This window comes from Ipomoea triloba, chromosome 12 (genome assembly GCF_003576645.1).
Source record: "Ipomoea triloba cultivar NCNSP0323 chromosome 12, ASM357664v1".
Classification (NCBI taxonomy): Eukaryota; Viridiplantae; Streptophyta; class Magnoliopsida; order Solanales; family Convolvulaceae; genus Ipomoea; species Ipomoea triloba.
The window spans coordinates 6,410,832-6,427,552 of record NC_044927.1 but is presented as its reverse complement, the minus strand read 5'-3'; the positions used below and the strand labels follow the sequence as shown (position 1 = coordinate 6,427,552).

At 34.3% G+C, this 16,721-nt stretch overlaps 2 protein-coding genes across 2 annotated transcripts; both read right to left on the bottom strand.

Annotated features, from left to right (window-relative positions):
• Positions 1–4,040: 4,040 nt before the first annotated feature.
• Positions 4,041–7,837, bottom strand: LOC115998904. Its single transcript, XM_031238574.1, has 2 exons — positions 6,938–7,837; positions 4,041–6,794 (listed from the first exon to the last, which is right to left on the bottom strand). The coding sequence occupies exons 1-2, from the start codon at positions 7,835–7,837 to the stop codon at positions 4,041–4,043; spliced, it is 3,654 nt and encodes a 1,217-aa protein (XP_031094434.1).
• Positions 7,838–7,935: 98 nt separating this feature from the next.
• On the bottom strand, positions 7,936–8,931 carry LOC115998903. Its single transcript, XM_031238572.1, has one exon. It carries the CDS (start codon positions 8,929–8,931, stop codon positions 7,936–7,938), a length of 996 nt encoding a protein of 331 aa, XP_031094432.1.
• Between the last annotated feature and the right edge of the window lie 7,790 nt (positions 8,932–16,721).

Below are 16,721 nucleotides of genomic sequence, written 5' to 3'. Positions count from 1 at the left end.
TGGAAATTAACTAATATCTATTAATTGGTAATATCGTTGTTATATTCACGTATCAACACTATTAATAAAAGTAAAATCATTTATCGGAAAAGGAAAATGATATTACTAATTGACTAAAAATTATTTTTAAATTTAATAAAAAATAATTATATTTTCCTTTTGAAAACTTTAAGTTATTTAAACTTTAAAAAAATTAATTTGACATGGGTTGTTAGATTTTTATGATAATCAAAATTAATTCATTTAAATATAGAGGAGGAAGATAAAACTAAATGCAATATGGTGAAAATGAATATACTTAAAGTATAAAAGTATAATTACACATATATAAGTGTAATTGACTAATAATAATTAGCTAATAATTATTATGGTAATTAAACTAAACATTGATCGTTGAATTTATTTTTATAATAACCATAATTAAATTATTTTCTCATTTTTCCCATATTTATTTTAGTAATAATATAATTACATAAGTCATATTACTTATAGATCTTCTTAAGATAATTGTAGACAAACAAATCATATATTATTCAATTAATTGAGTAACACTTTTGCACTAATCTTATAATCAAATAAATGTACACGTTCAATATTAGAATTTTTTATAATTTCATCTTCATTTTTATTATCTCAATATATAATTAAAAAAAATTATCCATGCATCGCACGGGTAATTGGACAATTATTTGTTATAATTCAAGCAAAAAAAACATCATAAAACATAATCGATCCAACCAATTTCATCAATTGCGCTATATAATATTCAATGTTATAATTTATATAATTGTATATCGATACAAATATTCTTAAAATATTATAACAAATTCATTCCGTGCAACGCACGGGCGAAAATACTAGTAATAATAACAACAACAACAATGAGCATTTTGGACTTTATACTACTTATTCCCTTTCAATTCTCATGTATACCAAACATTGGAATTGAAATTCCTAGTAATTTTATTCCCTCCAACCAAACACTGGAATTTAAACTCCCACTTTATTCCCACATTATTCTTTTCCCATGAAATTGCAATTCCTTTCCCACCTAATTCCTTTCCTCCAACCAAACGCCCTGTAAAAGGAGGAAATATGAATTTGATTTTAAGATTTAAGAAACATAAATATCTGCTTTCTGAAATTTGGTTTTAAGATTTATTCAGGGTCAGGCCTACCCCGGGCTAGGCCCAATTTTTTAAATTTGTTTTAATTATATAAAGTATTATAAATCGATCTATTTTATTTGAAATGAGATTTTAACTCTTAACCTCATGATTAACAATTAAAATTGTTTCCAATTAAGCTACTTCAACCTCTCGATATATCAATTGTACACACACTCACTTTTCAAAATTAATATTTTTATTAAAAATAGTGTCTTAGCCATTAATCTCAAAATTAAAAATTAATATGATTTTTTACTAAATTAAAATTTATAAAAGGCGAAGTGAGGCGTTATGGGTTGGATTCTAGAGGCGTTATCTTCTCGTCTTTGGCTTCACAACCTTCTACCGTTCACGCCGATTCTTACTTATTGAGGAATTCAAAAGGGAATTTTTTGGTGGGGTCCACTTAATGTAAACGGCTCTATTGTTATGGTATAATTACTTTACTTCCATGCGGGGTTCTTGCAAAGTTAGCAAATAAATTAACAAATAAATGAAGTTATATATATATAAAAAGAAATAAAACGTACAATTCCATCCATCAAACAAACTAAAGAAATTCAATTTATAACATTCATAAAATGATAAAATAACATCCAAAAATCATAATTAATGAAGTTCATACTAATTTTTAAAATAAAATTGAACATAATAAAATTTCAAATTTCATATTGTTGAGCATAAATAATTGGTATAGGATTTTGGCCGTAAATTCATCCTTAGTCATGTTCATGATATATTTTGTAATCTCATTCATGACAATAGTTCTTAGCGGGTTATAAACAGGTTTCTGTAAACAAGTTCGTGTAAACGGGTTAACATGATATTATTAACGGGTTAAACTGCTTCTTAATATGTTTAAGCACAGTTAGCAGTGATCGGCGACGTGAGGTGTTTGTCGTCACAACCACCTCCGTAATTTAAAAAAGAAAATTTTTTAGTGGGGTCCACTTACCGTAAACGGCTCTACCGTTATGGTATTATTATTAATTTTTTTTTCGTGCGGAATTCGTGTAAAAATAATCTTTTGTGAGCGGTAAGAAAAGTTTTCAAAGAATAATTTGTTCGAAAATATCCACAACTGGTGTCTCATTCTCCATCTTGAAACTTTTGTCAAAACTGATCTGTTTTGAAACTAATGAATTTAGAATCATTTTGAAAAAATTAAATTGTAGGAATAAAAGTAATGAAGTAATGTGGTTACTTATATTTAACCATAAACCTATATTACTCTTTAAGGTCATGGAGCACACCTTCGCCTTGAAAAATCTATAGACAGTGTATTGACATTTTTTTGGCACTTAAACACAATACAATAATTAGATATAGGGTCACACTTGTGTGAGACCGTCTCATGGATCCTTATTCGTGAGATGGGTCGGGTCAAAGCATCATGCAAATGTCATACTTATATGTGCAAATGTCATACTTATGTGCTCAAATATAACACTAATCAAGAATACAATTTTTGTTACTTATAAGAGAAAAAGTAATACATTTTTCATAATAAGTAATGTTGACAAGTGCTCCTTACTTATAAAGGCAAATATAATACTTTTGTGGTAAAATATAATACTTTTAAATCGAAATGTAAAAGTATTGTATTTTCCCTTAAAAGTGTTACATTTACCCTTATAAGTAACAAAAATTTTATTTCTGATTAGTATTACATTTGAACATATAAGTATGACATTTGCTCATATAAGTGTTACACTTGCATCTTGACGCGATCCGTCTCATGGTGAGACGGTCTCACACAAGTTTTTGCTTTAGATATATTATTTGTTACATATAAGTGCTCATATATACTTTAAGGCAAAAACTTGTGTCGATCCGTGAGACGGGTAGGATCTTTTACAATATGGGTCAATATGTGGCGCAATCTCAAGCTTTTACCTTCGCCGAATGCAAACATACGCTCTTGCCTGGGTCGACTCCTCTGCGAAGCTCAGAACAGCCGTCAATCGATTCAGCAGAGAAAACTCCACTTGTAACGACAAGTTCCTCTTCCGAATCTTACCTAACTGCATCTCAAGTGAAACCTCCGGCGTCACGTTCGAGTTCTACGTCGTCACCAGCATCAAGGATATTCTCGTTGGATTTGTCTGTTTCCTAGCTGCCCCACTACAGTCAAGGCATCTGCTGGAACTTCAAGGCATCCGCCGGAACTTCGGTCTTCATAGTTGCCCATATACAATGCCCTTCTGGAAGATTACACGGCGTCGTCAACATCAGAGCTATTGTCTACAAAGCTACCAAGTCCGATCTTGCAATGATGAATTGAACTGAGTGTACATGTCTGTAACTTCTTTCACGACTTGATGTGGAAGAAAGAAAACCTCCTCCGCCGTCATTGACGCCTGAGCGACATCGGATCAAAGGGAAGCCATAGATCATCCTAAACGACATTGTCGCCTGCTTCTTATGGATCTTCTCTTTCTATAAGTATGTGTTTCCGGTTTCCTACCGATTTGCTGATTATCGCCATTTTGAGTAGATTTTAGAGTTATCGTCATTTTCGATCTGGTTTAGCTTCATTCGATTATGGTTATTGATTTCATTTTGATGATCATGTATTGATTCATAGTTGTTTTTGTGTAGTCTTGGATTTTTGTAGCTAGAGATAGTGCTGCTTACCACAGGATGACTGCTTTTGTAGATGATGTTGTCATTGTGGTGTAAGTTTCTTTGTTATAATTGAGCTTTGTCAATCTTCTTCCTGAAATCGAAATTAAATGGTTCGCTGGTGTGTACCAATGCATATTGGACTGCTATATGCAAAGTATATAATCAATACTTTAAGCATTAAAAATAATACTTTATCACATAAATGTAATACTTTTTTTTTTTTGAAAACCAAACAATCACGACTTATATTAAATCATCAAAATAAATCGAAATACAATCAGGAGGGATAACATCCCAAAAACCAAGGACAGAAGAAGAACCAGTCGCTCGTGCAAGCACATGAGCTATATGATTCGCTGACCTCTTGACATGGCGAACAACAATGTTCCCGATGTCATTAGCAATTAACCGACATTGCTTTACGATAAGACCAACATAGGAAAAGTCCTGACTAACAGAATTAAAACTAGAGCAAAAATTTAAACAGTCAGACTCAACAATCACATTATTTAAATAACGACTCTTAATCCAGGTAAGTGCTTCCTTCACAGCCATGGACTCGGCAACATATGGATCCCGAGGACATTGGAGATGACCCCCGTAAGCCGCAACAAAATTCCCTTCATGGTTCCGAATCACCGCCCCAAAGCCCACAGAGTCGGCATGTAGAGCAGCATCAATGTTGCACTTTAAAAAACCAAAAGGTGGCGGATTCCATAATGGTGTAGGATCTGCAAAATTAGTCACAGGTGAGGGAGTAGTCAAAATAGCTTGTTGCCACTCACTAGCATAGTCATCAGCAAGTCTTCTAAGGGCCATAAAATCCAATTGATATGCATTCCATATAATCTCATTACGGGTGGTACATATTGCCCATAATCTGGAGGCCATAAAAATAGTCATGGTTATGTCTGCCGCATTTAGCACACGCGACACAAAATCTACAAACAGTACCCCATCAAAAAGATCAAACCCACTCCAAAGCTGACTAGCAATAGGACACTCACAAAAAATATGGTTGACAGTCTCAAAATTTGACGGGCATAACGGAAAAATATGGTTGACAGTCTCAAAATTTGACGGGCATAACGGACAACCCCCACTGACCACAACACCCTTAGTACGTAACACTTCTCGCACAGGTAAAATATTTTTAACACAACGCCATAAAAAATTACGCACCTTTGGTGGGATTTTACTACTCCATAATTTTCTCCACTCCACCTTTGGTGGGATTTTACTACTCCATAATTTTCTCCACTCCCGAAAGCCAAACCCACTGTCCTGATCAAGAGTATTGCGAACCAACAATTTGTAGCCATGCTTGATAGTATACTGGCCTTTGAGATCACCTTTCCAGTACCAAGCATCAGGATGCGCAGGTGACACCGGAGTATTCACGATTCTGGGAATGTCCTCAACATCAAAAATATCATGAAGTAGCTCATAGTCCCAGCATCCATTACTATCCAGAAGATTATGAACACGGGCATCACGCAGCTCGTTAATGCAGGCAGTCGTCACATAAGGATCAACATTATCCAACAGCCAAGGGCAGCCCCATACTGGCGTGTCCTTCCCATTACCAACACGACGAGCAACCCCCTCACGCAACACCTCCTGCCCAGAAAGTATGCTCCGCCATATATAACTAGGATTGTTGCCTAGAGTTGCTTCAAGAAAATTCACATTTGGAAAGTATTTAGCTTTTAGAATCCTGCTAACAAGAGATTGAGGGTTAACCAGTAATCGCCAGCCTTGTTTCGCAAGTAAAGCAATATTGAACTCATGAATCTTTTTGAAACCAATACCGCCACTAGATTTCGGAGTTGCCAACCTGGACCAACTTAGCCAATGCAAACCTCTCGCAGCTCCTTTACCCTTGTTCCACCAGAACCTATTCATCATTTTCTCAATGGAGTCACACACACCAATAAGGAGGAGGAAGACCGACATTGTGAAAATAGGCATTGATTGACCAACAGACTTTAGTAACACTTCCTTCCCAGCCTTGTTTAAAAACTGTTTCTGCCAAGAGTTTATTCGGTCCCTCATTCTTTGCTCAACATATCTAAAAACTGCAGTCTTATTGCGACCTATAAACGATGGGAGTCCCAGATAACGCCCAAAGTCTACAGATTGACGCACACCCAAAACACTTGCTACATGTCTGCACATATTCTGCTCAGTATTAGCACTGAAAGTGATGCTTGATTTATCATAATTAACCAACTGGCCTGAGGCACTGCTATAGAGATCCAAACAACTCTTGATTTCATGAACCTCACTATCAGTTGCTCGAAAAAACAACAGACTATCGTCGGCGAAGAAAAGATGTGATACCGAGGGTGCCCCCCGAACCACTCTTATGCCGTGAATTTTCCCGCTAGCCTCCTGCTGCTGTAGAATCAAGGACAGACCCTCAGCACATATGATAAATATATAAGGTGACAACGGGTCCCCTTGTCGAATGCCTCTGGAAGGTAGCACTGATCCCACTGTTTCTCCATTGACCAAAATCTCATACTTGACCGATGTCACACACAATCTAATAAGGTCAATCCAATCCCTGGCAAAGCCCAAAGCACGTAACGTACCCTCGAGAAAGCCCCACTCCATTCTGTCATATGCTTTTGCCATATCAACTTTTAGGGCTGCCCATCCAATATTTCCTGCGCGTTTCCTTTTCAGGTAGTGACCAATTTCCCCGGCTACAATAATGTTGTCTGTTATTAATCTGTCAGGCACAAAGGCACTTTGGGATTGTGAGATAATAAGATGAAGAACCTCCTTCAAACGGTTTGCTATGACCTTTGCTAACACCTTGTATGCAACGTTACAAAGGGCAATTGGACGCAAATCCGATGTACGCTCGGGAACTTTCTTTTTCGGGATTAACACCACGTTGGTATCATTTAAGCCCGGGGGCAAGGCACAGTTAGCAAAACATGAAGTAACAAAACTGGTGAGATCAGCTCCAACAATCGGCCAGAAAGACTGATAAAAAGCAGGAGANCTGAGTTCTTAATGGACTGCAATGAATTAATTTTCTTTCTATGACTGGCAAATCGATGGAAAAATTTCGTATTTAAGTCGCCTTCCTTGAGCCACAGCTGTTTTGAACGCTGTCTCCAATAGACCTCTTCTTGAGCAAGTAACAGCCTGAGCTCCTGGTCAAATTCCTTGAAAGAACGAATATCATTGGCAGACCGGCTGTTTCTAAGAGATTCTAGTCGTGACCTCAAAGCATGCACCTTGCGTCCAAAGTTGCAAAAATGTTCACTGCCCCAGCGCCGAAGGTCTTGGCTGCATGCATGAATACGACAAGGGAAATCAAGAGTGAATGATTGACGCCATGAAGCCTCAACCACATCCCTACATTGAGCATCTAACAACCAGGCTGACTCAAATTTGAATCTTCTTCCCACTCGACGAACTGGTCTGCCCTTCAAATCCAAAAAAATGGCACTATGATCTGAAGAAGTTGCAAGAATATTAAGAACCTTAGCGTTACCGTATAACTCTCTCCATTCAGATGATGCGACCGCTCTATCAAGTTGCTCCTCCACCCAATGTTCGGAGCCACGACCTCTCTCCCAAGTGAACTTATGACCTTGCATTCCAAGATCAAATAAAGCACAATCCTGAAGAGTATCATTAAAGCCCCGGATGAGGTTGTCAGGATGAGAAATGTGCCCTCTTTTTTCACTATGGCTAGCGATGTCGTTAAAATCACCAATAACAACCCATGGAAGGTTGGAGTGGGATTTGAGGTCACGAAGCAATGTCCAAGCCTGATGCCTGCGAGCTCTCTCCGGGAATCCATAAAAGCAAGTGAGACGCCATGGTGATTCACCTTCCATCGTAACAATAACATCAATATAGTTATCAGAATAACTAAGAAGAGTGGCCATTCCAGATTCACGCCATAATAGAGCCAAGCCACCACCCAAGCCAACCCTATCAACACTGAACAAACCTTCAAAACCCATACGAACTCGTAAACGTTCTAGCTGCATCGAACGCGCCTTCGTCTCCATTAAGAAAACGAAGTTGGGTCGCTGACTGGACACGAAGCCCAGTAATTCACGAACTGTCCGAGGGCCACCCAAACCTCGACAGTTCCAACTTAATGTGCTCATATGGATGGGCGGGTCTGGACCACCGGACCCGCCAAAACCAAGTTTTTTGAAATGTCTTCCATTCTCACATCATTAGCAACCGACTGAGCTTCTTCGCAGTCACCCTCTCTCCTGCGTTTAAGATCACCATGCAACAGAACCCCTTCCTCAACCTGACCAGACTGACTAGAGGGAATCGCAGGGGTGGATGGCACACATGAAGGCGTATTCGGCAAATCCGCAAGAAGCCACTTAGCCCCAACCGGCTTAGGAGGCCGACGAACTCCTGCCCGCAGCCATGCTCCATACGGGTAATCCTTAGGCTCAATTCCTTGCTCATAAACCTTTCGACAGAAACGTTCAGAATGCCCAATCAATCCGCAACAAAAGCAAAAAGTTGTCAGTCGTTCATACTTAAACAAGATCCACTGGAAGGTACCATCACGCATGCGTAATTTCATTCTACGCTTTAAAGGCTCAGACAAATGCAGAGAAACCCTTACGCGAATAAAGCTTCTCCACGTTCCACCAAAATTATTTGGATCAGCAAATTTGAAAACACCCACATAATTCCCGATCTGCTCGATGAACTCCGCACTAGTGAACATAGTAGGCAGATCGTGAATCTGGACCCAATAATCAATGGAATCCAGGACAACTGCTTCAGGTCTCACACTAGGAGGAACAAGTTTGCAAAACAACGTGTTATTCTCGAAAGACCACGGTCCTTCGTCAATGACTCTCTGCATATCACGTCTATGGGGGAATTGAAACACAAAAAGATTGTCTTCAAGAGACACAATCCGGACACCCATAACAGGTTGCCAAACTGATGCCATAACTTGTTGCATGTGCTCAAACTTTATAGCCCGCTGTGTGAGAAAACGACCTACCAGTTCAAAATATATAACACTCCCACTAGCTTGATCAGTAATAGGTGCATCCAGACCTCCGGCGTCTTCTTCATCTAGCGACAAAACAGCACAACTTAACTCCAGCGCTCCGACGTCCATTGATCCGACAAACAAACACACAGACCAGAATCGTAAAAGACAAAAAGACGAACAAAAGGCGGTAGATAAACCAAAGAAAAAGCAGAAAACCCTAGAAAACCCTAGGGAGAGAACTCTCTAAGATAACCTAGAGAGAGAACCGTTTTAAGCATTAAATACAATACTTCCACAAATATAATACACAATCTACAGGTATATATAATCAAATATTTTAAGCATTAAACATAATACTTTATAGCACAAACATAATACTCAGTCTGCAGGTTGATATATTCAAATACTTTAAGCATTAAACATAATATTTTATAGCTTATAGCCAAAATGTAGTACCACAAATATATAATAAATACTTTAAGCATTAAACATAATACTTTATAGAGCAAATCTAATACTCGGTCTGCAGGTAGATATAATCAATACTTTAAGCATTAAACATAATACTTTATAGAACAAATCTAATACTTCATAGCACAAATCTAATACATAGTCTGCAGGTAGATGTATTTAATACTTTAAGCATTAAACATAATACTTTATAGCATATATAAATGCAATACATCATATTGCAAATCCAATACACAATAGATATAATCAATACATTAAGTTTTAAACACAATACTTTATAGCCTAAATGTAATACTTAATAGCACAAATCTTGTATATAGTTTAAGGTGAATATATTTAGTACTTTAAGCCTTAAACACAATACTTTATAGTCTAAATATAATACTTCATAGCATTAATCTACTACACAGTTTAAGGTATGTAGATATATCTAATACTTTAAACCTTAAACACAATACTTTATAGTCTAAATGTAATACTTCATAGCACTAATCTAGTACATACATAGTTTACGGTAGATATATCTAATACTTTAAACCTTAAACACAATACTTTATTGACTAAATGTAATACTTTATAGCACAAATCTAAGACAAACATATTTAATACATACATGAATTACTATTTTAATTTATTTTCTGATCGAAAACATATATGATTAATTTGATGTTGTTATGTTGTTGAAAAGGATGAAATGCTAAGGTGATGTTGAAAAGGATGAAATGCTAAGGTGAGATATCCCGAATCTTCTTGGAATTGCACTGCTCAATTTATATACCAGCACGAAGACAGATTGGTGTCCGCCCAGATGAGAACAAGAACCGCATTGTGGCTCTGTTCTTTGAACCCATCAACAATGACTCAAATTATAATACTATGACCCAAATTATATAGACCCGACCCGTCTCACAAATTGTAACCCGTGAGACGGTCTCACACAAGTGTTACCCATACTTTAATTGGGTAAAATAGTCTGAATACAAAACGTATTATAAATTATAAATCAAAATGTAATGTATTTTTTTTGGCAAAAACTTGTGTGAGACCGTCTCACCATGAGACAGGTCGGGTCGGGTCGGGTCAAGATGCACATGTAACACTTATATGCACAAATGTCATACTTATATGCTCAAATGTAATACTAATCAGAAAATAAAATTTTTGTTACTTATTAGGGTAAATGTAATACTTTTGAGTGAAAATACAACACTTTTACATTTCGATTTAAAAGTATTAGATTTTTCCTCAAAAGTATTATATTTGCCCTTATAAGTGAGAGGTACTTGTCAACATTACTTATTATGAAAAATGTATTACTTTTTCTCTTATAAGTAACAAAAATTGTATTTTTGATTAGTGTTATATTTGAGCATATAAGTGTGAGATTTGCATGGTGCTTTGACCGGACCCGACCCGCCTCACGAATAAGGATCCGTGAGACGGTCTCACACAAGTGTGACCCATTTTTTTTTAGTTACAACAAATTACGAGATCATTAATTTGTCATTTCAACATCATATTTAACATAATAATGAAATTTTAATCAAAATAAAAAATCTAGAATCCAAGGGTTCCAATTTGAAAAAATAAAAAATAAAACCCGATAAAACCTTAATCAACATCTAAATTATTATAATACTTAGTGCTAATCGGCAATTGTTAGTAATAAATTAGATGATAGAGTATTTAGTAGCTAATTCACACAAAACACCCACAAATAGAGGTGTAAATGGATCGAATCGAGTCAAATATCCTACACTTCGATTCGAATTCGACTATTTTGAGAACTATTCGAATTCGTATTCGATAAAAATTTTGATTCGTATTGGATTCGAATAAAATTCAATTTGAAATATGTATTCGAATTCGGATTCATATTGGAATAATTCGAATTCAATTCAAAATATTCAAATTCGAATCACGAATCAATCTAAAAATATTTGATTTGTTTACACCCCTACACATAGCAACAAAGACCACAAGATCTAAACGTACGCAAATTACACAGAATACCCACAATTCTCAACCAATTTCTTAAAACAAACTCTCACAAAATCGGGGCAAATCTCAAATATTCTCAATAAAGCTTTAATCGATCAATTTCTTATCAAATAAATTAACTAATAAATGAAGTTATATAAATAAAGAAAGTAACTAGATTTAAGAAATAAACACGAGTTTACAAATTTTGACCTTTTTTGTTAACGGCTTATCGCGGTCGGCAGTCGGTAAGCGGTGATCGGCGACGTGAGGCGTTTAAGCACGGTTAGCCGTGATCGGTGACGTGAGGGGTTTAAGCACGGTTAGCAGTGATCGTCGACGTGAGGTGTTTGGCTTCACAACCACCTCCGTAATTTGAAAAGAAATTTTTTTTAGTGGGGTCCACTTACCGTAAACGGCTCTACCGTTATGGTATAATTTTTAATTTTTTTCCCGTGCGGAATTCGTGTAAAAATTATCATTTGTGAGCGGTAAGAAGAATTTTTCAAAGAATAATTTGTTCGAAAATATCCACAACTGGTGTCTCATTCTCCATTTTGAAACTTTTGTCAACACTGATCTGTTTTGAAACTATTGAATTTAGATTCATTTTTGAAAAACTAAATTTTAGGAATAAAAGTAATGAAGTAATGAGGTTACTTATATTTAACCATAAACCTATATTATTCTTTATGGTCTTGGAGCACAAATTCGCCACTAAAAATCTATAGACAGTGTATTGACATTTTTTTTGGCACTTAAACACAATAAAATAATTAGATATATTATTTGTTACATATAACTGCTCATATATACTTTAATTGGCTAAAATAATCTGAATACAAAACGTATTATAAATTATAAATCAAAATGTAATGTTTTTTTTTTAGTTACAACAAATTACGATATCATTAATTTGTCATTCCAACATCATATTTAACATAATAATGAAATTTTAATCAAAATAAAGAATCTAGAATCCAAGGGTTCCTGTTTGAAAAAAAAAAACCCGATAAAACCTTAATCAACATCTAAATTATTATAAAACATAGTGCTAATCGGCAATTGTCAATAATAAATTTGATGATAGAGTATTTAGTAGCTAATTCACACAAAACACCTACAACTAGGGGTGTAAATGAATCGAATCGAGTCAAATATCCTACACTTCGATTCGAATTCGACTATTTTGATAACTATTCGAATTCGTATTCGATAAAAATTCTGATTCGTATTCGATTCGAATAAAATTCAATTTGAAATATGTATTCGAGTTCGGATTCGTATTCGAATAATTCAAATTCGAATCAAAATATTCGAATTCAAATCACGAATCAAACTAAAAATATTTGATTTGTTTACACCCCTACACATAGCAACAAGGACCACAAGATCTACACGTACTTAAATTACACAAAATACCTACAATTCTCAACCAATTTCTTAAAACAAACTCTCACAAAATCGGGGGAAAACTCAAATATTCTCAATAAAGCTTTAATCGATCAATTTCTTATCAAATAAATTAACTAATAAATGAAGTTATATAAATAAAGAAAGTAACTAGATTTAAGAAATAAACACGAGTTTACAAATTTTGACCTTTTTTGTTAACGGCTTATCGCGGTCGGCAGTCGGTAAGCGGTGATCGGCGACGTGAGGCGTTTAAGCACGGTTAGCCGTGATCGGTGACGTGAGGGGTTTAAGCACGGTTAGCAGTGATCGTCGACGTGAGGTGTTTGGCTTCACAACCACCTCCGTAATTTGAAAAGAAATTTTTTTTAGTGGGGTCCACTTACCGTAAACGGCTCTACCGTTATGGTATAATTTTTAATTTTTTTCCCGTGCGGAATTCGTGTAAAAATTATCATTTGTGAGCGGTAAGAAGAATTTTTCAAAGAATAATTTGTTCGAAAATATCCACAACTGGTGTCTCATTCTCCATTTTGAAACTTTTGTCAACACTGATCTGTTTTGAAACTATTGAATTTAGATTCATTTTTGAAAAACTAAATTTTAGGAATAAAAGTAATGAAGTAATGAGGTTACTTATATTTAACCATAAACCTATATTATTCTTTATGGTCTTGGAGCACAAATTCGCCACTAAAAATCTATAGACAGTGTATTGACATTTTTTTTGGCACTTAAACACAATAAAATAATTAGATATATTATTTGTTACATATAACTGCTCATATATACTTTAATTGGCTAAAATAATCTGAATACAAAACGTATTATAAATTATAAATCAAAATGTAATGTTTTTTTTTTAGTTACAACAAATTACGATATCATTAATTTGTCATTCCAACATCATATTTAACATAATAATGAAATTTTAATCAAAATAAAGAATCTAGAATCCAAGGGTTCCTGTTTGAAAAAAAAAAACCCGATAAAACCTTAATCAACATCTAAATTATTATAAAACATAGTGCTAATCGGCAATTGTCAATAATAAATTTGATGATAGAGTATTTAGTAGCTAATTCACACAAAACACCTACAACTAGGGGTGTAAATGAATCGAATCGAGTCAAATATCCTACACTTCGATTCGAATTCGACTATTTTGATAACTATTCGAATTCGTATTCGATAAAAATTCTGATTCGTATTCGATTCGAATAAAATTCAATTTGAAATATGTATTCGAGTTCGGATTCGTATTCGAATAATTCAAATTCGAATCAAAATATTCGAATTCAAATCACGAATCAAACTAAAAATATTTGATTTGTTTACACCCCTACACATAGCAACAAGGACCACAAGATCTACACGTACTTAAATTACACAAAATACCTACAATTCTCAACCAATTTCTTAAAACAAACTCTCACAAAATCGGGGGAAAACTCAAATATTCTCAATAAAGCTTTAATCGATCAATTTCTTATCAAATAAATTAACTAATAAATGAAGTTATATAAATAAAGAAAGTAAATATATTTAAGAAATAAACACGAGTTTACAAATTTTGACCTTTTTTGTTAACGGCTTATCGCGGTCGGCAGCCGGTTGGCGGTGATCGGCGGCGTGAGGCGTTTAAGCACGGTTAGCCGTGATCGGCGAGGTGAGGAGTTTAAGCACTGTTAGCAGTGATCGGAGACGTGAGGTGTTTGTCTTCACAACCACCTCTGTAATTTAAAAAGAAATTTTTTTAGTGGGGTCCACTTACCGTAAACGGCTCAATCGCTATGGTATAATTTTTAATTTTTTTCCCTGCGAAATTCGTGTAAAAATTATCTTTTGTGGACGGTAAGAACAATTTTTCAAAGAATAATTTGTTCGAAAATATCCACAATTGGTGTCTCATTCTCCATCTTGAAACTTTTGTCAAAACTGATCTGTTTTGAAACTAATGAATTTAGAATCATTTTTTAAAAACTAAATTATAGGAATAAAAGTAATGAAGTAATGAGGTTACTTATATTAAACCATAAACCTATATTATTTTTATGGTCTTGCAGCACACATTCGCCGTTAAAGATCTATAGACAGTGTATTGAAATTTTTTTGGCACTTAAACACAATACAATAATTAGATATATTATTTGTTACATATAAGTGCTCATATATACTTTAATTGGGTAAAACAATCTTTTTTTGATAATTGGGTAAAATAATCTGAATACAAAACGTATTATAAATTATAAATCAAAATGTAATGTTTTTTTTTTTAGTTACAAAAAATTACGAGAACATTAATTTGTCATTTCAACATCATATTTAACATAATAATGAAATTTTAATCAAAATAAAGAATCTAGAATCCAAGGGTTCCAATGTGAAAAATAAAATCCCGCTAAAACCTTAATCAACATCTAAATTATTATAAAACTTAGTGCTAATCGGCAATTGTTAGTAATAAATTTGATGATAGAGTATTTAGTAGCTAATACACACAAAACACCCACAACTAGGGGTGTAAATGAATCGAATCGAGTTTAATATCCTACACTTCGATTCGAATTCGACTATTTTGAGAGCTATTCGAATTCGTATTCGATAAAAATTCTGATTCATATTCGATTCGAATAAAATTCAATTTGAAATATGTATTCGAATTCGGATTCGTATTCGAATTTGGATTCGTATTCGAATAATTCTAATTCGAATCAAAATATTCGAATTCGAATCACGAATCAAACTAAAAATATTTGATTCGTTTACACCCCTACACACAGCAACAAGGACCACAAGGTCTACACGTACTCAAATTACACAGAATACCCACAATTCTCAACCAATTTCTTAAAACAAACTTTCATAAAATCAGGGCCAAACTCAAATATTCTCAATAAAGCTTTAATCGATCAATTTCTTATCAAATAAATTAACTAATAAATGAAGTTATATAAATAAAGAAAGTAACTAGATTTAAGAAATAAACACGAGTTTACAAATTTTGACCTTTTTTGTTAACGGCTTATCGCGGTCGGCAGTCGGTAAGCGGTGATCGGCGACGTGAGGCGTTTAAGCACGGTTAGCCGTGATCGGTGACGTGAGGGGTTTAAGCACGGTTAGCAGTGATCGTCGACGTGAGGTGTTTGGCTTCACAACCACCTCCGTAATTTGAAAAGAAATTTTTTTTAGTGGGGTCCACTTACCGTAAACGGCTCTACCGTTATGGTATAATTTTTAATTTTTTTCCCGTGCGGAATTCGTGTAAAAATTATCATTTGTGAGCGGTAAGAAGAATTTTTCAAAGAATAATTTGTTCGAAAATATCCACAACTGGTGTCTCATTCTCCATTTTGAAACTTTTGTCAACACTGATCTGTTTTGAAACTATTGAATTTAGATTCATTTTTGAAAAACTAAATTTTAGGAATAAAAGTAATGAAGTAATGAGGTTACTTATATTTAACCATAAACCTATATTATTCTTTATGGTCTTGGAGCACAAATTCGCCACTAAAAATCTATAGACAGTGTATTGACATTTTTTTTGGCACTTAAACACAATAAAATAATTAGATATATTATTTGTTACATATAACTGCTCATATATACTTTAATTGGCTAAAATAATCTGAATACAAAACGTATTATAAATTATAAATCAAAATGTAATGTTTTTTTTTTAGTTACAACAAATTACGATATCATTAATTTGTCATTCCAACATCATATTTAACATAATAATGAAATTTTAATCAAAATAAAGAATCTAGAATCCAAGGGTTCCTGTTTGAAAAAAAAAAACCCGATAAAACCTTAATCAACATCTAAATTATTATAAAACATAGTGCTAATCGGCAATTGTCAATAATAAATTTGATGATAGAGTATTTAGTAGCTAATTCACACAAAACACCTACAACTAGGGGTGTAAATGAATCGAATCGAGTCAAATATCCTACACTTCGATTCGAATTCGACTATTTTGATAACTATTCGAATTCGTATTCGATAAAAATTCTGATTCGTATTCGATTCGAATAAAATTCAAT

Bases quoted from the DNA above. Each gene is read 5' to 3' on its own strand.
- LOC115998904 (XM_031238574.1), bottom strand. From the start codon at position 7,837: ATGGAGACGAAGGCGCGTTCGATGCAGCTAGAACGTTTACGAGTTCGT. The intron at 6,795-6,937 runs GTCTATTGGAGA...GCTTTTTATCAG, and splicing joins TGTTACTTGCTCAAGAAGAG to TCTTTCTGGCCGATTGTTGG.
- LOC115998903 (XM_031238572.1), bottom strand. From the start codon at position 8,931: ATGGACGTCGGAGCGCTGGAGTTAAGTTGTGCTGTTTTGTCGCTAGAT.